This window comes from Sparus aurata, chromosome 9 (assembly GCF_900880675.1).
Source record: "Sparus aurata chromosome 9, fSpaAur1.1, whole genome shotgun sequence".
In the NCBI taxonomy this organism is placed as follows: domain Eukaryota; kingdom Metazoa; phylum Chordata; class Actinopteri; order Spariformes; family Sparidae; genus Sparus; species Sparus aurata.
This window is the reverse complement of record NC_044195.1, coordinates 32,113,947-32,138,131: the sequence shown is the minus strand read 5'-3', so window position 1 is coordinate 32,138,131 and position 24,185 is coordinate 32,113,947. Positions and strand designations below refer to the sequence as shown.

Sequence of the window (24,185 nt, the reverse complement as noted above, 5' to 3'; positions counted from 1 at the left end):
TTCATCCGCGGACATTAAGATGAACAACTGGACAGCCGCTGAGATCCAGGAGATGCTAGCGTCTCCTCGGTCTCTGTAGCTGTTTGGTTGTGTTAGCTTGTTGTTGTGTCGGCAAGCTAAGACCGGTCGCTACTTTCAAATTAAAAGCCCCCCACTAAGAATCCAGTTCTAAACTCCAATGGGGTGCAATGTAAAGCTCTTATTTTGAAGACAAATTCTATGTCACTGTTCACAGCTCAACTTCGAGCTTCACGTCACGTCACATGTTTACGCCTACCTCAGAGGCGGCTTTTGGAAAAGGAGGAATATTACGCCTCGGTTTTAGAAAGACAGGCCGGCACATTGCCGTCCTTACCTTGGAGCAAATGTGCTGCCTTTTCTATCTAAAAAGGGCTACTGTTACAGAGTGTTTAGTCAGAAACTGATGTATCTCCATCCTCTGCTCGTGCAGTTTAAAGACTCTTTTTGGTCTCCCTGCCCACTTTATCCAATCAGGACAGAGTCCTCCACAAAGCGGCGGTCTGATTGTGATCCCACAGAGAGCAGGATCCTTCTTATTACTGCTACTGTCTGTCTGGTGATTACCACTCCAGGTGCATGTGGTGACTTAGAGAGTCGGGAGGCTAAATACAAAACTGACAGGAAGTTACACCTTCAGCAGCTGTAATCACAAATGGTAGAGGGAATGCTTCTAGTTAGCATCTGTCTGCCTAAACTGATATCGTGTTATGTGCTTGTTTTAACCAGTCGAGCTCCATGCAGTCAACAGTCAGTGTATAGCTGTTAGTACTCCAGAGCAGGCAGATGGAAGTCGGAGATGAATTAAGGATTAGATTGGAGATCAAATCCATTATTCAATGAGTTGTATCTAAGATCTACAGAGAAGCAGGAAGGAGACGTCATAAAAAACAACTTTAGTAGAAATCTTCTCCACCATAAAAGTGTAGTTCTTCTGAAATGGCCAGAATTCGGAGATAGCTCCAAAATCCACGGGGAGCAGTAAAACCACTTACTGCTGCTCACTATACTTGACTTGCCACACTTTGCTGTAGCGACCTCCCAGTGAACGCAGCTGGACATCAAACTGGGACTGAACACTGCCGCAGAGACGGGGGGGGGGGCCAGTTTGAAGACAGGAGATAAAGTAGAGAGGTGACTTAAAAAGGATCTGAGCAGGACTATAAGTCCAGAGACGGGAAGACACGGCAGGCAGGGTCAGGAGAGGCATCTCAGAGGAGGAAGGGAGAGTCGAACATCAGCAGTGGGTAGAGACGGTGTGCAAAACTGGAAGCGAATTGAGGATTTATTTTGACCAAAGATTGTGGAAAGACAAACCTCCTGCAGTGCAAAGCGTCGTCAGGAGGCAGGACGGACGAGGCTAGCTGGTTAGCATGCTAATTTCAGTAGATACCTCTGCAACACAGCACACAGACGTCTCTGACATCACTGCAACACTATTGTTTCTTCACATTCTGTTGGTAGTTTTAATCTGTTTTTAATGTTTTAAGCTAAAACGATATCTTACAAATGTCTCCTTTAATGTTGAACTCATACTGTGACGATCCCCCTTCGGAGCCACGTTAACGATCCATCTGCATTAATCTGAGGATTAATGAAGAGGGAAGACTAACAGAGGATTATCATAATTTAATTTGTGTGTAATTATAATCATTATCACCATAAATGCTGCTACATAAGTGATGCTTTAAATGCATGTGTATTATATGTAAATGTGCAAACTGACCAGTCAAGTAGCCTCGTGCTTCTGTGTTTTCTCCTGAAGACGGTGCGGAGAGCTGCGACTCCGTTCGAATAAAGCGATGATTAATTAGGTCTGTAGTATATGTCCTCAGTACACCGAGCACAGAGGGACTGCGCAGAATACATAACTCATACATAATTTAAAGCAGATTCTGAACTCAACTGATGCAAGAAGTGCTTCACTTATCACGGTGCAGCCGGCTGAGTTTACAGGAATGTTGTTAACCTGAGCATTCGAGTAGCACAGATTTAGGTCTTTAGCCGCCTGATCTCGTAACAGGAACAGTTCATATCTTCATGCGAAGGTGCACAACCACGGGCTGCTGTTGGGCCAGTGTCGGTTCTCTCTGGTGTTGTCCACCTTCATCTTTATATGCCGTAGTTAAGCTCAAAAATGTCTGGATACAGTTTGTGTCTGGGGGATTTCAGTGTGAACATCTTTAAAGGATGCTGATGGTAGTAGTAGGTGCTACATCGTAAGCAACTGGACTTTTTTCAGTTTCTTGAAGAGAAATCTCTCATCAGAACTGAAGAAGTGTCTTGGATGAGAGGTTCAACGTCCTCAAGAAACCAAAACAAGTCCAGTTTCCTACGATACAGCACTTCGGTTTTTCGGTACACTCGGGGTCTTGAGCTGCATCTATCTAGGCTTATTAGCTTATTGCATTCTTACGTTACTTTAATCATTGTTATATTTTGAGTGTATATCTGCATATCTGTATATCTGCGGATATAAAAAGTGGATATCAAGTCAAACATCTGCAAAATCTCCAGTTCCAGATGTATTTTCATTAGTGTAAATTTAAAGGCTTTCTTTCTTTTAATATCCTCAAGTATTTAACTGATATCACAGCTCAGTGTTATGATGGCCAGTTTTAATTATTTCAACACTTCAGTATGATAGGTGTCAGTAGGTAATACTAAACTCAGGCCTCAGGTGTTAGCCAGGGGCACGAATCAGAGGTGCAGACAATTCTGAATGCTTTGTCAATATAAATGAGTAAAAAAGCCAAAACACTGAGTTGTATTTGCTGAATTCATATGACTTTGATTCAGGAACATTTAGTGGATTTATGCTGAGTTGAATAACTCATGAATTTCAGAGTTTGTTTAGTCTTTTCCGCAGTTCTGAAAAGAATGGAATAAAAAGACATTTCTGTAATCACAACACGTCACTATGTGGTTTTCGAGAGCGTCCCTCTCTCTTACTAACAAATGTCCTCTCTATGCTGCAATGTTAATGAGTTTTCCAGGACTATGTGCGCAGCCTGTTTCTATCTTTAGATCCCGACCTTCGAGGCCACAGCCCCTTATCTCTGCTGCATTGTCGGATCACATATCTCAAATGCGGTGAGATTAATACAAAGGACACAAAGAGTTACTGATAGGCTTGATGTAAGACTTGGGAACGGTGATTATTTTATATAATATGTTACGAAACAGCTGCAGGGCTGCAGTCTTATGCAATCTAAATAGCTGGAAGCAAAATATTACAAGGTTCCACTTAACAAATATAATAAGTGCATTTCTAGCCATTTAATTTCTCTTATACGGAGAGAGGAGGAGTTTTCTATGTTGCTGTTTTTAGATTTCTATCTCTTTTTTTCGCCACATCACTCAGGTCGGCGTATGAAGTAGAGGCAGACAGATCAATGCCCAAAGTCTTGTTTTGAGTTTTGGTCCTGACAATTAGACTTCGCTGTTCAAGTATGAGCAAAGATCAGTGCTTCAGCTTGAAGTCAGTACAAGAGCTTTCAAGGAGACATTGCTCACTTCAGGACATTCACAGAAATAAAATGCAAACGGCGTGCTCAGATCAGCGAATGCCAACGTTCAGTTTTCAACATCATAAATTATGCTACGATGAGCAAATGTGTGTTTTCCGGTCCTTAACCTACAAAACATGCTGCATGTTGTGGATGAATAATTGCTTCATAAATATCTGGAATATTCCAAACCAATTAGTTTTCAAGCACGGAAACCACGAGTTCATACGATGTCAGATTTGTGATGTATGAAGCTGTTAAGTAGTATTTATCCAAATACTGTCTTTGCCGGAACAGCTTAACTCTCCCACAGGACCTTTGGGGTCACATGAAGATTTATTTACAGCACATAGTTTGAAAAAAGCATTTGTTGTACTTTGGAAAGATCTCAAAAGAAGCAGCAACAGTTTCTGCACTCCGGCAGGCATCTGACAGAGAATTCACACTTATTATCTGCCCTGGAAAATGACTTCATTACAGTTTCCTGGGTACCAGCGGGCAGGATCTAAATCTGGGACTCAAAGAGCAAAAGTTTCTCAACGAGCAAAGTGTAGCTGAGCAGCGCATAAAACTTTTCTCAATTTGTGAAGGAACAACTCTGATATAATGTATCTAGTACATCGAGGCACAGGCAACTTTTCAAACACTGTTTGAAAAATAACATAAATAATGTGATCAGATTATTGAAGCACGTCAACAAGAAATAGTTTGTTATTTCCTGGCCATGCTAGCAGCAAAGCACTTGGTAAGACAGTCAGTGTGTTTACCTGAGACTCAAGAAAACCGAATTACTGGGTTAGTCCGGCTATGATCGTATTTTTAAGGTGCATGTATTCACCTTAGTCTGACTAAAATCGGACTGGATCTTCTCATAGTCGAATTAAAACACCTAGATTATTCGATTGATAGTCACATTACTCCTGCATGTATACGTTCTATCAGACCGGATCGGATTTTGCGTTCTGCGCAGGCTCAAGATTTTTTTCCCGGGGCCGTGAGCCGGAAGTAGAAGGACAGCGGTGGCGGCAGCGTCTTTCCTCCGAAATAACCGCAAGCAAGAGCGCCATTGTGCATCTTGTTTGCGTAATTATCATGTACATCATATACGAAATATCAGAGATGTAGCTTTGTCTCGCTCTTCATACGCCATCTTTCTCAAATGCCGCGGCAGAGTTTGTGTTGCTGGTGACGTAAAAAGGTCAGCCGGAGGTGGCTCTGTTACCACTAGTTGAAATGGGTACAGCGCCACCTAGCGTACCGGCGTATGACATGCTCCGGCCAATAATTCTATTTTCTCACTGGCATGTATACTCGGACAAGTGCAGTTGTCTGACTGAGCAGCATAGTCGAACTATGGCTGTGATCTGATTGAGCTGTGCATGTAAACGTACTGAGTGTCAGTCGGTCCACCACTTTGGTCCTAAGTGACCTTGAAATGTTCCCTTCAGGATGAAATGCACACCTGAGGTCACCGAGACACGTCTGGTACAATCAAGGTGTAAGACAGAGAACGAGCTAAACATTACCTGCTTCACAACAACATGTTAGCATTGCATTGTGAGCCTGCTGACAGAAGCATCTGGCTAAACACACTATTGTGTCTAATGCTCACAGAGCTGCTACGGCCGTAGACAATCAGTCTTTTTGTATTTGCAGAGAAGCTGAACCCATTTTCAGTATTATATAACCAACAGAATCTGCGCACAACAACAGAAAGAGACGAAACTGTGATAATGCGCGCCACGTATTAGCAGTCGAGTATCAGCCTGAATTGTACTGATTGTACTGATGATTCCCTCAACACACAAAAACAATCCTCCATCCCATCGTCAGCACTCAGTAAACACCATGTTAAACGGTGAAGCAGACCTGCAGCGGCTGGGCAACAACACACAAGCTCAGTGTTTGTTTTGTCATATTGCCATTTTAGAGAAAGACATGCTGGGACTGTCGGGGGCTCAGAGGGCTGATCCTCAAACCAGGCAACCTAAGAGATGGGATTTGTTTATTTTATGGCGCCCGAGAAAATTGCACAGAGGATCAACATAAACATCTTTTTTTCTTATAATATCATCCTCCAAAACATCACTGAGAGGCAGAACAACCTGTCTGTGGCAGCTGTGAAAGGCTGCGCCCTTCCTTTGAACTGTGATTGTTCAATCACAGCTCAGCAACCATGACCGCTCAAACTTTGGATTTCTCTCACACGGGATGTTATTTCTGCCGCTAGGTGTCTCTAGAGTTGAATCATGGGAATTGTTTTCTTTCGTGTTAAGTAAACCACTATCGCCATATAAAATCTATTTTAATTTGCTTATGCAGAGAAGAGTTTATGTATAAAAGATTTAGTTATGTTGCGTTCAGTTCTCTGACTTTATTCTTCATTCTTAGTAGTTACTGTTTAGTGACCACATGAAACTCACTGTTGACTTTAATACAATAAGGTATTTCTCAAAGTTTGAACATTGATGGAAAGATTTATAACTATATAACAAAAGGTCAAGTTACTTTTTAGACATTTTAATTCAGAAATGTTATCGTATCTTAAAAGCTGTGTGCATTAGGCTGCGGTAAATATCTTTTTTTGGTTTTTGTGGGTCATGTCTTGTTATCCTTTTTCCAAGAGCAGAAGTAAAAGGAATTTATTAAATTGTGTGTATCTGGTCTAATGTTAGCTGGAAATGTTCATGTGGGGCTAACTAGCTAAACTAGTAACCTAATGATACTAAGCAAGGAGCACTTTAACATCTCACTACGTTTTTTCTCCTGGGTTACAGGTGGTATTACCAAACGCCCTGTTCAGGACAGGCTCTTCAATCCTGTTTTAAGTTAAGTTAAGTTAAGTTAAGTTAAGTTAAGTTAAGTTAAGTTAAGTTAAGTTAAGTTAAGTTAAGTTAAGTTAAGTTAAGTTAAGTTAGCGCTGACATCAGTATCTCTGTCCGGCTTGTTAAAAGATTCAGGGAAGTGTACGCTTCAGTAACTCAAGCCAAATGCCATGTTTGAAAATTAAGGTTGAATAAGTACTTAACTAAAAAAGTATCCTAATGTACTTTCTACGAGTGTGTATTTGTACTTGTGATGAAGGAAAATACTGATTTGGTAGATAACTGGACATTGATCTAAACTTCAATTCTGATGCTGTTCGGTAAATAGTGTTTTTAATAAAAAATAAAAATAGCAACTTCTTTATCCTTCCAACTTCTGGGTTAAGCACCACCCACTTCAGGTGGAAGCCCTGCACATTCCCAGTATAACTACACATACATACTGGTTTACTCATTCTAATTGAAAAATACTAACTATAAGTTTTTGTTAGGGTAAAATTACTTTAATTTACAATATGGCGACTGGTGAGGATGCTGACTTTCTGTCTTTGAAATGTAGCTTCAGCCTAACCAGCACATAAACAAGGTTTTCATTCTAAAAAGGAGTCAGCAGGTAACATTAAAAAGTCAGCAGGAAACTTTGATTTTCGCAAACTCACGCAGTGTCGAATAACTAGTGAGCTTCAACTGGTAAAATATGCTAGTGACATTCATTAAGTCAGCCAGTAAAATCAATGTTTGTCAGCCTGAATCAAGCAGCAGGCTTTTGTTTATTCCTTTGTGAAATTTAAGACCCGCTGTTTTAAAATGTTGTGAGTGCTAAATCTTAACCACTTACATTGTAAACAGCAGGATTTCTGTGCTTGAAGCTTGACTGGCAAAGGAGCTGTAACTTAGCAAAGAAAAAAAGGGAGTTTGACACACACATACTGCACATTTTCATATGTGTGATAATGTAGGAATGTATGGAAGGTCTCAGACTTGGACGGAGACAATTACGGGACAGCAGGTGGTGACGGTGATCCTGCCAATGTATAGATTCTGAAAGTAAATCTGGGATGGCTAAATTAAGTGTTTGTTGTGGGCACTTGGCCTTAGCTGCCGGGGAAAGCCAGGAGTGGCAGCCAACCCCGTCCAAGACACTCGGGTGCAGCGATGCAGTTATTTTTACTCTGCTGCCAGCTTGTCTCATAAGCCAGCCACAGCTCACCCATGAGACTTGGCTGGCTTGAGGGGCTGGTTCAAGAGTCTAGTGCTAGCAGTCTGGGGAGTACCGATGTGTATCACAGCATAAGGGGGTTAAAGTTTTTCTTCAAGGAGAAGCAGAAAGAAACAACCAGAAGAAAAACTTGTATAGTTGCTACGATGAGCAAGTTAGCAGAGTGAACAAAGAGATGAATATTGCCGTTTTTGGGTTTAGTTTTTGCTGTTTACAATACATCCAGAAATTAACTAAATTTAATCAATTTTGAGTGTTTTGATATGAGAAAACATAGTTTATCATCACAACCGTTTTGTGTTTTTGTCCTATGAATGCAATCTTATTACGTTAAGACCACAAAACATCAGAGCAGATTAACTTTTGATGGGTGATGTAATATTCTTTATAAAACACATCAGTCAGCTTGTGAAACAACAGGTTTACTCCAGCTAAATTTCAGGCCAAAAGCTTTTTGATCCAGTAAACCTTTCGTGCCACAGGACGGGGATTTGACAGTTTGACATCTGTGTGTTGAGCATCTGGCATTTTAGTGTCATTGCTAATGCATTAGCACATTGTTCACCTGAGTCAGACTAGCATTAGTGTGTAGCTGTCATAATCTGGAGAGGATTATGATTATGATGTCATAGTGTGTTCTGAGATTTAATCAGCGGCGTAGCAAGCTTTTCAGAAGTGCGGGGGATGGATGTGGTTTGTGTGTGTGTTGTGGGGGGGCTTTCAGTCTGCTATGTTAGTACTATACTGAAAAACTCTAGCTGACCCACAACCTCGCTAACTCCTTGATTCCACTGAGCAGACTCTGTTACCTGGTGCATGCGACACTGTTTTGTACCGTCGTACTTCACAGAGCATTTCAGAAATGGAGTGTCAGGCCTTCCTGATGTTGTTGAGCTTGTGTACTTCATCATTTCTTCTTGATTTTTGTATCTCCACTCTGGTTGAGTAGGCTACGTAGTTAAATATACGCTAAATAATGCCATACAGTTATGTCTGTAACACTTCTACCACCGGCACGAAAAATATGGAATCACTTTACATGGCAATAAATAAATCATTAATCCCCACAAAACTCAAATAGGTTAAAATCTGGTAAAAGAGACATCTAAGTGTAAAAAAAAAAAACTGTCTATGGTAACAAATAACTTAATTAACTTAAACACCAAGCAATAACACACAAACGCACAACAACTCAGACTGTTGTGGTTTTTGCATTAACCAGTGTTTCCCACACATTCAATTATTTGTGGCGGTCAGCTGTTACAGCTTCACAGAGCCGCTAGCATCGCTCTCAGAACTTGCCGCCATTGTGTTTTCATTAGTGAATGTAATAATGTTTCTGTTGGTCAGGATATTCCACACACCTGTTGACCATGTGCATAAAATGAACTGCCACCTCTTTAAACACGTGACTGTAAAAATACAACATCCTTCAAAATACAATAATTAATGCAGACAACTGATTTTCAATTTCATTTTTATTTTTAGATTTCCAAATTAATTTCCAAATGTTCCAAATTAATTTCCAAATGTTCCAGATTCATTTCCAAATGTGTTTCCAAATTCATTTCCAAATGTGTTTCCAAATTTATTTTCAAATTTGTTTTCAAATTTGTTTTCAATTTGTATTGTTTTTTTTGTGGGAACCGGAACACCCGGAGGAAACCCACGACCCAGATCGAAGGGGTCACTGTCGACGTTTTTAGGAGAGTCTCCTCAGGGATTTGATCTTCCTCTGGGAGTTGGTGCATTATCGGTGGACTTCAGGGAGCGATTATTGCTGCTCCACTGGTTCATCCTCGCACTCCATTGGCTCTTCCTCGCACTTCTCCTCACACCTGGCTCTCACATCACCTGTGGTCTCTTGCTGCTTGACATTGATCTCCTTTGCCATCTTTTGACAAAGGGTGTCCAGCTCAGCCCTCAAGTTGTTGATCACGTGCGAGCCCACCAACACTGTGTCTGCGTGAGACTTGACTTCCTTTTCAAGCTCGTGCTGAAGAGTGTCGGCCTGCTGTCTGACAGCGATGACATCAGTTTGGTATCTTTGGCTGATCTCAAGCAGTAAGACGCTGATCTTCTCAAATTGGAGCTGAGCGTTGTAAGCCTGCTGTCTGACAGCGATGATGTCATTTTCATAACTTTGGCTGATCTCATGGTACGACACACACGTCTTCTGTAGTTCTTCTTGGAGAAGACGGTTCTTTTCTTTCTCCGCATGGAGCTCAGCTGGGAAATCCTCCTTCTGGCTGAGCAACTCCTCGTATTCCTTTTGAAGGTGTTTGTGTTGCTGGACTCCATATTCAAGCTCACGCAGAAGGTTGTCAACCTGGTGTCTGGCATTGATGACATCGGTTTCGTACCTTAAGGTGATCTCGTTGTGTGAAGCTTTCATCAACCCCAGTTCATCTTGGAGGAGCTTGATCCTGTCCTCGTCCACCTGCAGCTCAGCTCCGGACTTGTCTTTGTTGATTATATGGGAAACTTTGACTTCCTCACAATCTTCTTGAAGGTCTGTCTTCTTCTTTCTCTTTGCGTTGTTCCTTACCTGGTTGGCATCACCTGTTGGATCACTGTCCTTTTGAGGCTTGTTAATGTCCATTTCATTCAGCCTATTGTCTTTTCCCAACTGGTCTCTTGTCTGAGCCAACTCTCGGCGAAGTTGGACTGTCAGTTTCTTCTGACTGACGTATTTGGTTTTCTCTTCAACCAACTTGTTCTTTAGCTCTGCATTTCCTTGAGAAAGTGCTCGGCACCTGTTGGACAGCCTCTCGCGAGAACCGTCTCTGAGCCGCCGTTTAGAGGTCCTCTGGATACCTTTCGAGTTCCTCACAGACAGCATTTTTTTCGCTGGCATTTTCTCAGAGTAATGCTCAGTATTACACGTGTACTGATGTCACTTGATGAACAGATGTCGTCAGATAAACAATGTCGTCTGTATCAGTGATCTGCCTGTTGATTGTTCGCTTTGCTTTCCCTCTTTATCAGCAGTGATACCTGTTGAGACGACTGAACATATAAAGCGATGGGACAGTCTGAAGAAGAGCTGTCCCTTTTATACCCCTGCTGACATGCATCATGGAATCTTGGCTTTGATGACTGAAGGTTCCATTTGGCTTTGATTTGTTGCTTTTTCATCCAGACAGTTCCATTTCTTCTACCTTTGATTCTAAATGTTTACATTCAAAATCACATTCTGTGATTCACATCTAGACAAAATGGCTGCCCACTAAGTAGTGTGAATGCTGCAAGCACGAAATATTCAGATTTTTCTGCAAAGTTTTTCCATTCATCCTTGTGGGGAATTTTTCAAATTTCGTTCTGCTCCTTCTTCAGCATATTTTCAGCTAGAGAAACCGTCAGACTATCAAAATGTTCAGCTTTTTTTCTTCTTTTTAAAAAAAAAATATTTTTATTACATTTTCTCAAAACACAAAACACACAGAACTGCTCAGACACGACAGAAAAAGAAAAAAACAGCAGAGTGTGGGCATGTGGGTACAGCCCATGCTGCTGTCAGGGCGTGCCGCGTACCTGGTCCCATTGCCTGATTATTATGTCTCTTAACTGTCCGTGTTTCGGACAGTGCAGGAAGGGGTTAAATGTCATTTCCTGTGTCCAACATGTGGCGCTGTGACCATGACTGTACACTGGCCTATGTGTTCAGGGCTGGACTCTTATCAAACATGTGAAGTTTGGTCCAGATTGGAAAGAGGAAGTTTTTTTTATGTTTTTTGTGCATCTGGTCATGAGACGTATGCATACCGAATGTCATTCATGTCCATTCATGTAGGAGGCGGGGCTTGGATTTTTAATATTCCAGGGGGCGCTATAGAGTCCGATGGTAACACCTTTCATCAGCTATCGTCAGGAGGGCATTGGCAATAATTGTACCAAGTTTCATGTTAATCCGACCAACCGATGTGGAGATATAAAAAACTTAAAGAGCGCCACCTAGGGATAATCGAGCAAAGCAGAGCCTCAGGGGCTCATGGGGAAGTAGTACCCTGAGTTTCATGTCATTCGGACACACTAATGTGGAGATATGCAACACTTTGTGTTTTCAGCAAAATGTACAGGAAGTTGTTATTTCATAACTTGAGTATTGTTTGAAATATCACAATTCTTTTAATAACTTTTTGTCAGGAGGGTCCACAGATACGTTGTGCAAAGTTTCGTGCAAATCTGTGAAATCAGGAGGATTTAAAAAAAGTAGGTTTGCGACATTTCACCAATTTGCGGGAAAAAACAGTAGGCAGAAATGGGCGTGGCCTATATCAGGAGACTCAACACAATTCAGTGAACGCGTGGATATAAGTTTTTTAAATTTGCGATAAAGTATATGGGAGTTATAAGGAAAAACACACTTTCCTCGGTGGAAATTCACAATAGATTATAAAAAATGTTGGCAGGTGTGACCTATATTCCAAGTTTGGTGAGTTTTGTGGTATGTTCAGGCAGTGAAAAATGCGATCATTTGGGACAAAAAAGTCGTCACTACAAAAACATCAGGGCCAGTGGGCATATTTTCCATCCAGCCTCCTCCCTTTCAATCTTCCGCAGTAAGACAAGGCAGTATCCAGACGGCAATCAATACAGAGCACACAAACATAGCAAGGCTACAAGGTGTTTGTTAGATAGTGAGCACTTAAGACAAACAGTCACAAAGACAGGCTTAGCTGATCCGGTAAATCCACGTAGCAAGGAAGATGACAGCATGTGCCCGATATGCTGCAAGTACGGGTCCCAGACCTTATAGAAAGCATTTATTTTAGAGTGAAACATTCATGTGATGTATTCACTAGGAATGCATTCCCTAACTATGTTGTGCCATGATTTTCTTGATCCAGAAGAGCCGAATGTTCTTTCTAGCAGCAAAAGTCAGTATATTGATAAAATCTCCTGTGTCATCTGGGAGATCAAGTATAAGGCACATAGGGTCCATCCGCATTGAGACACCAAAGATAGCAGACAGTTCATTCACAACACCAGATCAATACCTTTGTAACTTCACATATGACCAGAGGCAGTGAACATAATTACCAGTCTCAAAATTACATTTCCAGCAAAGCGGGGAAATATTAGCGTCCATTTTGTTCTTGCAAACAGGTGTTAGAAGTGTGATGTACAATTCTAAACTGTATGGATTTGCTGCGGTTACACACAGAAATGTTCATAGCCTACGACCAGACTTCCTGCCAGTCAGCAGCATCTATAGCAATGCCTAGATCTTTCTCCCAAGCTTGCTTGGTGGTTTGTGAGGTTAAGAGGAGAACTGGAGTTCAGGGCTCTGTAAAAAACAGTAGTGTATTTCTTATCAATCTGTAGAGACGGGGCTCTCTCCGCACACAAAGTGGTGTTATTAGTCATTAAGGTGTATCTTTAACTATGAAATATCTAATTTGTAAATGTCTGTAGAAGTCACCTTGATTAAATGAGCCAAATTGCTGTTGTACACTCCTGACAAGATATAAATCTGGCCTTTAAACAGATCACCTATTTTCTTTAGCTATTGGGTGCCCCACACTTTAAAGCCCTGGTCCTCGCAGCCTGGCAGGAAGTCTGGGTAATCAAGAATGGGAGTGAGAGGAGATGATAACCGAGCCCGGCCTTCTATAGAGCTATTGGAACTCCAGGCTCTGATGGTGCTGAGAGTGAGGTTTTTAACAGATTCACAGCTATTCATAAACAATAGATTATAACCCTGAATCTGTTAAAAACCTCTGCACTCACCCTTTTACTCTCAGTTCCATCAGAGCCTGGAGAGCCAATCATCAGCTGGTCAGACTCAAAGCCGGTGTCATGTTTGAAGCAACAAAAGGAGAGGAAAAGTGAGCGTGTTGAACTCTCACCGGGAAAAGTGTGGGTGATTTAATACTTAATCAGACGCATCAAAGCATTACATCTCACACGAGTCACTACTGGTAGTTCTGTACGACTGCTCACTACAAATGACTGTCTTCTCTTGTCTTTGACTGATGTTTATTTCTAACATGTTTTCAGCTGAATATAAACTGTAAATGTAAAAAAGAAAATAACCATACAGTAGTTGGCAGTAGAGTTGTAAGTACCATACTTTCATTTTCCCAGATTAGTGTTTGTAGCTATTCAGGCTGAATACCTTTGTATCTTTAAATCTTTAAAGATCTCCCCTTTATGTGGAATATGGTCTCAGAAGAGTTGATAGAAGTGTTGTTATTGTAGGATCGGAAGCAGGGAAAAGGTCCAGTGTGATGAATTTAATCACCTGAAACTAAGAATTGTGTTGTCAATACAATCAAACGAGTGTTTCCATGTTTCTACGGTAGCCCAGAATGGACAAACCAAACACTGGCTCTGGAGGCGAGGGGTATTTTATTTGTTACCGGTTATCACTAGATGCCCATATATCCTACACTCTAGGGCTGCCCCCAAATAGTTGACCAAGCAACTCATTAGCCGACCAAAATTTCATTGGTTGTTTGGTCGCAAGAAAAAACAAACAAAAAAAACCAACAACATTTGGAGCCGTGTCTTTTCAAAATTAAGTCAAAATCTATGTGACTGGCGGTTGGCCTGTGTATAAAAGGCTGGAGGGCTTTTAATTTGAAGGGCCAGATACAGGAAGTCATGACAGTCACTCACTGTCAGTGTTTTTTTTTAACACGGCAGGTCCCTTCAACATCGCGGTTAGACAGTTAACAATTAATAGCAACCATGTCGGGAAAGACGTCTAAAATATGGGATCATTTTGAAAAGATGAAGGATGACCCCAAGAGGGTGACAGGCAAACTTTGCAAGAAAAACTTCGCCTATCACTCCTTACACGACGAACATGATGTACCACCTTAAACATGTAAGTAGCCTAGCTACCTGCCCATGGCGGCCCGAACGTTTGAAAGCAGAGATAAATACATTTTATTATTGTTATATGCGCTAGTATTAGACTATTCGTGTGTACTGGGGAAGCTAAATTATCCAGCTCACTGTGTTTTACTTATTGTGTAAATCTCTCTACAGGCGCATCCACTTTATATATATATATATATATATATATATATATATATATATATATATATATATATATATATATATATATATATATATACGTCAATTAGTCGACTAATCGCTCTACATGACGACCACTGGTTGACCAAGAAAATCCTTGGTCAAGGGCAGCCCTACTACACACTGTACCTTTAATATAAAAATTAATTACAACTCTGTATTAGAGTCACTTCTCTATATTCATGTTGCTGAAATTCACCTCAACACATCTCAGTGTCGACTACTTTGTGACTTCCTGAGCTAAAGTATCATAATGTCTGCTGTGGTGTTGGATTGCATTGAACAGGTGTTACTGTGTTTATCCCGTGTCACCTGCCATTGTGCCAACTTCCACTGACTGAATCCTCTCATTATGAAACATCCAATGCTGTCCAAGGACTGAGACATGTTGAGCATTTTAAATTTGTTCCCGTAATGTCAGTCATAGTTTCATGCAGTTGAGCATTTCTGTGCTCATGTTGAACACTTTCTTTTCAAGCACATGTGCTCTGAAATTAAATGTCGCAGCAGACTGGCTCGCTGGCCTTGATTTTGATTGTGCGACAGTGTGGGTTCATTGAAAGCATCAAGTGGAACAGATGTGAGTGTTTCCATTCAAGAAATGAGCCAAAGAAAAGCTTTTACACAGTTTCCCATTAAATGCACTAACTAAATATTTGATAGCTCTTTTGAATAACTGCATAACACACTCTACAGGCCTTGTGAGCTGCAATAGCTGCCAAATAAACTTGTTGTCGAGTGTTTAAAAACAGTTTGTACATGCTGAATTTGCCACACAATACGAAATAAACCATAAATTCCCGAATTAGGTCAAGGGGTTTTTGTGCGATGGTCTCAAAGACGAGGTCTTCTGCACACAGTGAGGAACAACACTGACAACAATCACATGCATAGAAGAGAAATTAGTTCAACAACTCCGGAGGACACATTTCCATCAACTGCAATAACAATTATTCACCTCTCATATAGCAGATGGCATCACCCATTCACATGAGAAAGCACACACGCTGTTTTATTCAATCTATATTTTTCACCCATAAAAAACATCTGGACTGAGGGTTGTGAGGGAGGAGTGGCTGGTACATGTTAACAAATGCAGATACACGAGTGAAATTGCTTAGATTACGCTGTTACACTCTTACTGGAGTATCAAAAATCAGTTAATTGATTTGTTTCTGGAGCTACAAGAGGCATTTTTATCGGGCTTTAGTACGGTCCTCAACAGGGAAACCAAAACTAAAATAAAACACCAACACCAACAAAACTCAACTGAACCTGAAGTGCTTACAAAAGGACAGTTGAGCCCCAAATTAAAAAACTATTTTGACGGCACTGGACAGCTCGGTTAGTTAGCTTGCCTCTCGACCCAAGCAGCGTCAGACCTGAGAATAATTAGACCCCATCCAAAGTGCTGTACATGTATATTTACACATTTTCCCCTTAGAAAGTGTTATGTAACTCACTATTAAAACACTTCTAAGGCTTAGACATGAAATTCTCCTGATTAAACAGGACAAAAGATGAATATCTGCGTTAGAAAGGTCAAAGCTATCAGCCCATACATAAAAACCTCACGAGAGAACTTAACTACAACTCCCAAATTGTTTCATCGTGCTGGTGAGCAAACTAAAAATAACATCTGCAGCTTAAATCAATTTACAGCTGTGATTGACGGCTCCAACTGGCTTCTTCTCCCAAGCAAAGACGACCGAGACTCATGGCTGTTGTAATATTCAGAGACATCCACCAAATAAAATATGAACTCTCAAAACAAAGTTGAAATCAGAAACAAGACATAACCATGTTTCTGTGTTTGGGAGCACAGAGGATCACTGGCCACAAAACCTGGAAGCTAGGCAACACAATTACTCCCACTCCGCCTCTCTATAGATATCAAACACCAAGAGTGGCAGAAACATAATGTGCTCATCAATCATCATCATGCACACTGGTATAAAAGACATACATAAAAGTTTGCAGCAGAAACTTCCAGGCCTTTCTCTCCTCATTAAGAAAACAAGGTTCATTGTTTATGACCTTTAAGCAATCAGGCCGGTGCAGCAAGCAAACCATAATGTCAGCACGTTGTCATCTGCAGTGGTTATGAAAGAAATGAATTCTGGAGGTGCAGAAGTGAACAATAGGAGACAATCATGGGCGAAAAAAAAACTTTTTTTACGACACAAACATTTCCTGATCAAAGCAGACAAATGAGGTCCTAATGAGACAATGAGTCCACCTCCTGGTCCTCTTTAGGCTGCTCAGTTCTGATAACACGTATAGTTTGCATTGCAGTGAATGTTGTTCTCCTATATATGAACCAAAAACAATCTCTCAGTCGACCATTATGGAGGTTTTTCCAGTGAGACATTTCTCAACAGGGTGAGCTCGCCTCGCAGAAATCACTGTTGCAACTACAACGTCACAATAACACCCAGATACGTCTGCAGGATACATGACCGGATTATCTATATTTCATACTCAGATAAACCTTAAAAGTCTTTGTGAAAACACAAGACTTGAGTTTCGCCTCACAGTGTGTCTAAAAACATCTGGCAGAGTTCACAACACGATGAATTCTTTATGACTAGAAATGATAGAGAAAGCAAATGCTTACAGGACCAACACAGCATCACGGTCAGTGCGTCACGGTGCTGCACAGATCCTGAACAGCAGCGTCTAAAAGCCACTGAACTGGTGAGCAGGAAGTCTTTTACTCTGTGTGCTGCTTGTATACAGACCACAGTAGATGCTGAATTACTTCCTATATAGTGACGAACACTTCCATTACACCAGATGCAGATTGTTCATGAATAAAGGACGTTGGTTGTTGGTACATTCATTGTTTTTCTTTCAACAAATACCACTAACTGTGCATGGTGGTATAACACATTACTACATAGCCTATTTAACCTAGCCGTTTTTAGACAGAGCACCAAGCCACCAATCTGCCCGTCCTTTTGGCGGCTCGGTCCGCAGTTTTAGACAGAGGGCGGCAAATTGGGGGTCTGTTGTGGTCCGCCAATTTTTCGCCTCGGAAGGCACACTAATTTCCGCCTCGACTGCTATCTAAAAACGAGGCGGCAATGTGCCGGCCTCTGCGTGAGGTGGGCGGAGGTGTACTGTTGTGCGACCCACAGCCGGGGAGTTTTAAAACCAGGAAACAGCTGATCACAGCAGTCAGACCATCACTTCATCCACGGACATTAAGATGAGCAACTGAACAGCGGCTGAGATCCAGGAGATGCTAGCGTCTCCTGGGTCTCTGTAGCTGTTTGGTTTTGTTAGCTTGTTGTTGTGTCGGAAAGCTAAGGACGGTCGCTACTTTCAAATTAAAAGCCCCCTGCTAAGAATCCAGTTCTAAACTCCAATGGGGTGCAATGTAAAGCTCTTATTTTGAAGACAGATTTATGTCACTGTTCACAGCCCAACTTCGAGCTTCACGTCACGTCACATGTTTACGCCTACCTCAGAGGCGGCTTTTGGAAAAGGAGGAATATTACGCCTCGGTTTTAGAAAGACAGGCCGGCACATTGCCGCCCTTACCTTGGAGCAAATGTGCCGCCTTTTCTATCTAAAAAGGGCGACTGATTCTCATCACTTCTTATCCAAGTGTATTTATGCTGAAAAGCACCAGTGGCTCCTCTTTTTGTCATTTACAGGGTATTTCTATATTTTCTTGTCTTTAAATTCAGTGAAAATACCAAAATACACAGCACACTACTAACCTTTGTGCCATGAAGCTCCATCGTTGCTAAAAAACAGACCACACACACATAGACATGCTCCTTCCTTACCGTGAACAAACTGTTTATTTTGACTCAATCCTTCACACACCGCCCTGTTACCTCTGTGCCCAGCGGTGCAGGAGGGAGGCCACAGGATCACTCAGCCACAAACTGTTCTGCCTGCTGGCGCCTGGCAGACGGCGCCGCAGCACCGGGCTCAGTGACAGCTTCATCCTAAAGGCAGCGAGCCTGCTCTCCAGTTCTCAAGCTAGGTCACTCTACTCGCACCGTACCGCACAAGGCTGCCACTTCACATTTTATACGAATGGAAAAGTGCATTAATTCACAGCTGAGCATATTCCCCAAGAAAAAGGCCCTTTTGAGTAACATATGCTCAAAGCCACAGTTCCCCGGCTGTTGTAGGAAATTAATTAGCCTTTTCTCTAGACTTGTTTTTATAGCTACCAAAACAAATCCACTGAAATTCACAGGAAGGACACAGTGACAGTAAAGCTAATCAGGCAATGATTTAGCCTTTTTTTTAGATAGGGAAAATGTATTGACTTCTTTTTGAATCCACATCGTCTCTGAATTCTGTTCAGCTTTCACTGTCTCAAGACCAGCTGTCCGGTCAGCAGTTCAGTTCTTGAGAAGCTGATAGATAAGTTGCTGCCAAACTGCCTATGAAAACAGTTTTTTTAACTAGTCTCCACAGAGCGTGCACAGGAAGAAAACAGTCTTTATCTAATCACTGATTGATTCGTTTTCTCTGGTTCACCAGTGCAACCAGAGGAAAAAACGGCTTTAGTCAAACCAGAAAGTTCATGGAGAAATTGGCTGTATTGATCAAATACCTTTTAAGGCCTCTAGCTCGTCATTTGACACCATTACTGATGTTATTAAGTTATGTATGTAGCGTCAGTTAAAACTGGTTTATGTTGTTTTGTTTATACTCATACTCTACTCATCCATCAACCCTCAACTTCTCCTCACACACTTTCTACTCATCAACAGACAATTTTTTTCTCTATGACATTTAGCAAAACTGTGTTGTAGCAACACACAAAACAAAATATTAGTCACACTTGATTTGGTGGGACAAGGCTGCCTGATCAATCACTACTGCTCATCTTGGAAAAAAGTGCTGGGGGTCGCAAAGTGACACGAGCGCGTCTCAGAGTTGTTGTCAATTCTTTTTTTCATTTGCAGTAACGAAAGTGTTTCTGTTCTCTGAGACGCCTGAGTGACAGATGTCAAAAACACTCAGTGTTTACGTTACCTTCCAGGCTAACCTCTGGCACATGGAACAACTTCTATAAATAAGTGCACTGAGTGATTACAAAGAATCACAAACGTATTATACCCATGAAACAACAGGGGTACATGGTTCATAATATTTGCTAATTTCATTCCCACGTTGTTGTTGAAGTACGTGATTGTGAACGGCTCCTGTTTAATTCTCAAAAATCAAACATTTCCTCTCAAGACTTGTACACCCATGTTGGATCGATGTTGGCTTTTACTCACTGACTCTGAACAGCCAGATATCTCCATGCTTTTCACGTTTTCATTTCAGCTCATGAACTGCAAACTTTCAGTATCAGCAGCCGCAAGGTAAACACCAGTGTCAGAATAAATGCGACCTGAATATTAAGAGGTTCTCACCTGCTTGACATCATATCCCAGGAGAACAAAGTTCAGATCTGGAGAAACTGCAAACTTTGAGGCCTTAAAAGTTGCCTGTGGGATAAATGAAAATGTCTTTTTTTTTACCACAGCAAACCAAAATTGTATTCTTACACTGAGATAGCCTTAAAAACAAGCATTGTCTCAAGGAAAAGCCAAAAGTATCCACACAAATTGAGATAAGTGTAAAAAGTGACAGTGCAACTTTGAGCTTAGTGGGAACAGATTCCTGCTGCAGGCAGAGTGGATTAACATGGTAACAACGAGGCATGATGTTCAGAAAAGAAAAAGAGATTTTAGCTTCTGTTATCTGCCAAGAATTATAGTGATAAAAATGTGTTTTGCATAAAAAAGCATATTTTTTATGCAATATTCTTTCATTTGAACCTTGTGTCATTTTGCTTAAATCGGCAATTTAATTTCTATTTTAAACTTCTCTCTGTACTTGGATGGAAATTAGTAAAATCATTCAAATACATTGGAGTAAACAGAAAGACAGTAGAGAGCACTTACAAAAGTTGTGTTTTTCAGCAAGAGGTCCGTCTCGTTGCTGGTTGTGTTGACTTTCAAAATGTCTCCGTCCCAGCTCCGATAGATTATTTCTTCATCTACGACAGAAACAGGCGTGAGTACAGCATGTAATTATAATCAAAATCAAATGTGTTTCTGGAGGCCCTCTTTAAACCCTGAAGCAATGACATCTGTTAAAACACTGTGAAATGTGAAAGCTGTTGAAAGCTTTGGAGACCTGATCTCAAATTTCAGAGTAAATGAGGTTGGAAATGGGATTTTCTGTTGACCATTACCAAAAGAACCCATTCTTCCTTTTCTAAACCAAAAAAATACACTAAGTTTGTTGCAGAACAGGGATTTATTGACAGGAGGGGGCCTTTCAGCTCGGTTAAATTTAAGATATACACCTCCTCATTAGAAAAACAGCCATATAGGACTGTGAAAACAGCTTTTAATTACTTAAATTATGTTGCATGTCAAGCGCAGACTTCTATGGATATAGTTCTTATTACTGCTTCAAAGGAGGAAGTGAGGACAGGTAGTGTAAAGATCAACTACACAGCAAAGATAAGGCTTAGGCAAGAAAATAACTTGGTTAGGTTCAGGAAAACACAGTGGTTTGTGTGAAAATAAAGACATTATGTACATAACTTCATCCAAAAAAACAACTTGGGAGCAGTTAAACAGGTCCAAAACAATTCCATATACAACAAGCAAGAAAGTGAATACCTAATGGATCGATGCAAGTGCCCCTGAGAAGAGTCTTTGACAAGAGAGAAGAAAACAACAACAACATAAACTCATTTAGGAGGATCTGTCTAAGACAACTCAGCTAAATGAGATTACACTTCAACATTAAACTGTGGAAACAGTGACAGGAGTGCCTGCAATACCTCCAATAACTCTAATCCCAAACCAACACAACAGCCCAGGGAGGACTGAATTCCATTAATGCATTTGACAGTTCTAAATCATTTCAAGGTCCCCATCTCATGTAAATGTCAATGAATAAGCTCTGAGGCATCAATCTCCGGCAAGAGGGCTATAGACTTGCAAACACTCAAAACACTTTTGAGCATAATGACGGGAAAATAAATATGAAAGACAGATGATTGCTTGTGTTCAACAGGCAGGAAAATCCTCAAAAGGCCTCTTGTCATTTAGAAACTCTTAGCAACAGTTTTAAAAAAAACACGGTCCTCTTTGCATATTTTATATGCCGTGCATGTTTCAAATCAATGGTTACTTCAAACCTTTTACAGCGAAAGTAATTGAAATCGGGGCCACTCTCGTCCTGAGTCGACAACAGTGCCATCAATAAAAGCTCAGAGGATGAAGATGACATCCAATCTCAGCTATGATTAAAAGTGTCCCAGCTATCCGTTGACTTGACACCGTTTCATAAGGCCAAGAATTAAAGGAAATCCCCCGTTACGCCACTGATGACACTGTAACCCAATTGATAGATTACACTACTCTAGTCTTTGACCTTAACACAAGTTTCACAATGTAGTGTCAGTAAAAGCACCACTGGTGATGTGACATTAGCCGTTTTTAGACAGAGCACCAAGCCGCCAATCTGCCCGTCCTTTTGGCGGCTCGGTCCGTGGTTTTAGACAGAGGGCGGCAAATTGGGGGTCTGTTGTGGTCCGCCAATTTTCATACTCGGAGGGTACACTTATTTCCGCCTCGCCTGCTAACCAAAAAATGAGGCAGCAATGTGCCGGGCCCTGCGTGAGGTGGGCGGAGGTGTCGATGACCTGCACTGTTGTGCGACCCACAGCCGGGGAGTTTTAAAACCAGGAAACAGCTGATCACAGCAGTCAGTCCATCACTTCATCCGCGGACGTCAAGATGAGCGACTGGACCGCCGCTGAGATCCAGGAGATGCTAGTGTCTCCTCGGTCTCTGTAGCTGTTTGGTTGTGTTAGCTTGTTGTTGTAGCGGCAAGCTAAGACCGGTCGCTACTTTCAAATTAAAAGCCCCCTGCTAAGAACCCAGTTCTAAACTCCAATGGGGTGCAATGTAAAGCTCTTATTTTGAAGACAAACTTGTTGTCAACTGTTCACGGCCGAACTTCGAGCTTCACGTCACGTCACATGTTTACGCCTACCTCAGAGGCGGCTTTTGGAAAAGGAGGAATATTACGCCTCCGTTTTAGAAAGACAGGCCGGCACATTGCCGCCTTTACCTTGGAGCAAATGTGCTGCCTTTTCTATCTAAAAAGTGTTATTCTTTATTCTGGATGCAAAGTGAGCATTTGAAACATGAAGCTCAGTTTATGGTCGCAGGGAAAACTACCCAGCCTGCGAAAAGAGTACAATGTGGAAAATCTTTTGTGGCAAATCCCTGATGATGTCATTAGCGTTATCTCAGTTGGAGTCTGCCAGCAGCAAATCCTGAAGGGAAAGCTTGTGTTTAACTGTGGCCATGGAAAGACACAAGCATTTACCGGGCAGGGAACAAGAGTGAGAGAGGCGAAGTCCCGCCACTTCCGGTGGACCACCATGGGACCCACAGGTCTTATTAACAGTGAGGACGCCGGGGACATGTCCCAACCACTTTCTGAAAGCGCTGACTTTATCCCCGTCTCCTCTTCAACTAACAAATGAGAACTCTTTGGTCTCCATCAGCACCTGCAGTCAAACCGACTGCTGCGATTCTGGAGAGAACAGGTGAGAATAAATTGTGCTGTAAGTAAGGGCTAATGGATTTTATTATTGACAACTCTGTATGAGGCCTGCACATCTGATGCTCCTTTATTTTTATTTTTTTCACTATCATTATCGACTCCGACCTCAAAAGATCCCATAATCACATTGCCTAAAATCACACATCTTGAATTTGAGCTCTTTTGTTCCCACCACTTTTCATTACAAAGTGACACCCATGATTGGACTTTATTTTAGACAAGTGTGTCTGATTGCGCATGGCAAAATCCTATTTTTGTGCCATACAAGACTCGAACTGGTAAAGTACTTAAATGTAAAATTTAAAAAAAAGATACAGGTGAAAAAAACAGCTATACACCTGCATTTTTTGGTCATTCCAATTTCACCTTTTCTGCAAATGTTTGCTTTTGTCTCCTTGCTACATACCATCATTATGCACACTGAAGTGACCCCAACAAACCCGTAACAGCTGCTCCACATTAAAAAGTCTGGGGCTGGCATTTATACACAAACTGAAGTCCGTGGAGAAGAGCGTCTGTGGTGATGAAGCAGGTGTTTAATTGGACTTTAAGAGCCTTTTAGGTCTCAGTTGCTCTGATGGTCTGATTTAATTTAAGCTACACTAATAAATCAACATTTTGTCAAAAGAAAAAAAATCCATTATGTAGCTGCTGTAAATCTACAATATAGTCACTTGCATAACAAGAAGCCAGTCGAGTAATTTGTTGTAGCAAGTGATCAATTTGAAACGCTTCAGATTATCAGATTTTGACAGAGGAGCTTCCATTTGTTTCCACATGATCCTTTTTGTTGTTGCAGCTCAACCTGATCAGGTAAATAAACATATATGTCAACTGTGAAAGGATATAAAACCATATTAACAGTTCTGCAGGGTTAGAGATCAGCAGACAGAAACAAAGGTAAAGCATGGGTTTATCATCAATTGTCTACATTAACTGTATTCTGCC

At 41.3% G+C, this 24,185-nt stretch overlaps 1 protein-coding gene across 1 annotated transcript in view; it reads right to left on the bottom strand.

The window, feature by feature from the left end:
- LOC115588442 (inactive dipeptidyl peptidase 10-like) overlaps positions 1–24,185 on the bottom strand; it is a 119,057-nt gene that overhangs the window by 28,037 nt on the left and 66,835 nt on the right. Inside the window, exons 4-5 of the mRNA XM_030429057.1 lie at positions 20,546–20,640; positions 20,012–20,086 (exon numbers count right to left, since the gene is read on the bottom strand). Of these exons, the coding sequence (XP_030284917.1) occupies positions 20,012–20,086; positions 20,546–20,640 (170 nt within the window). The remainder of the gene's footprint in view (positions 1–20,011; positions 20,087–20,545; positions 20,641–24,185) is intronic.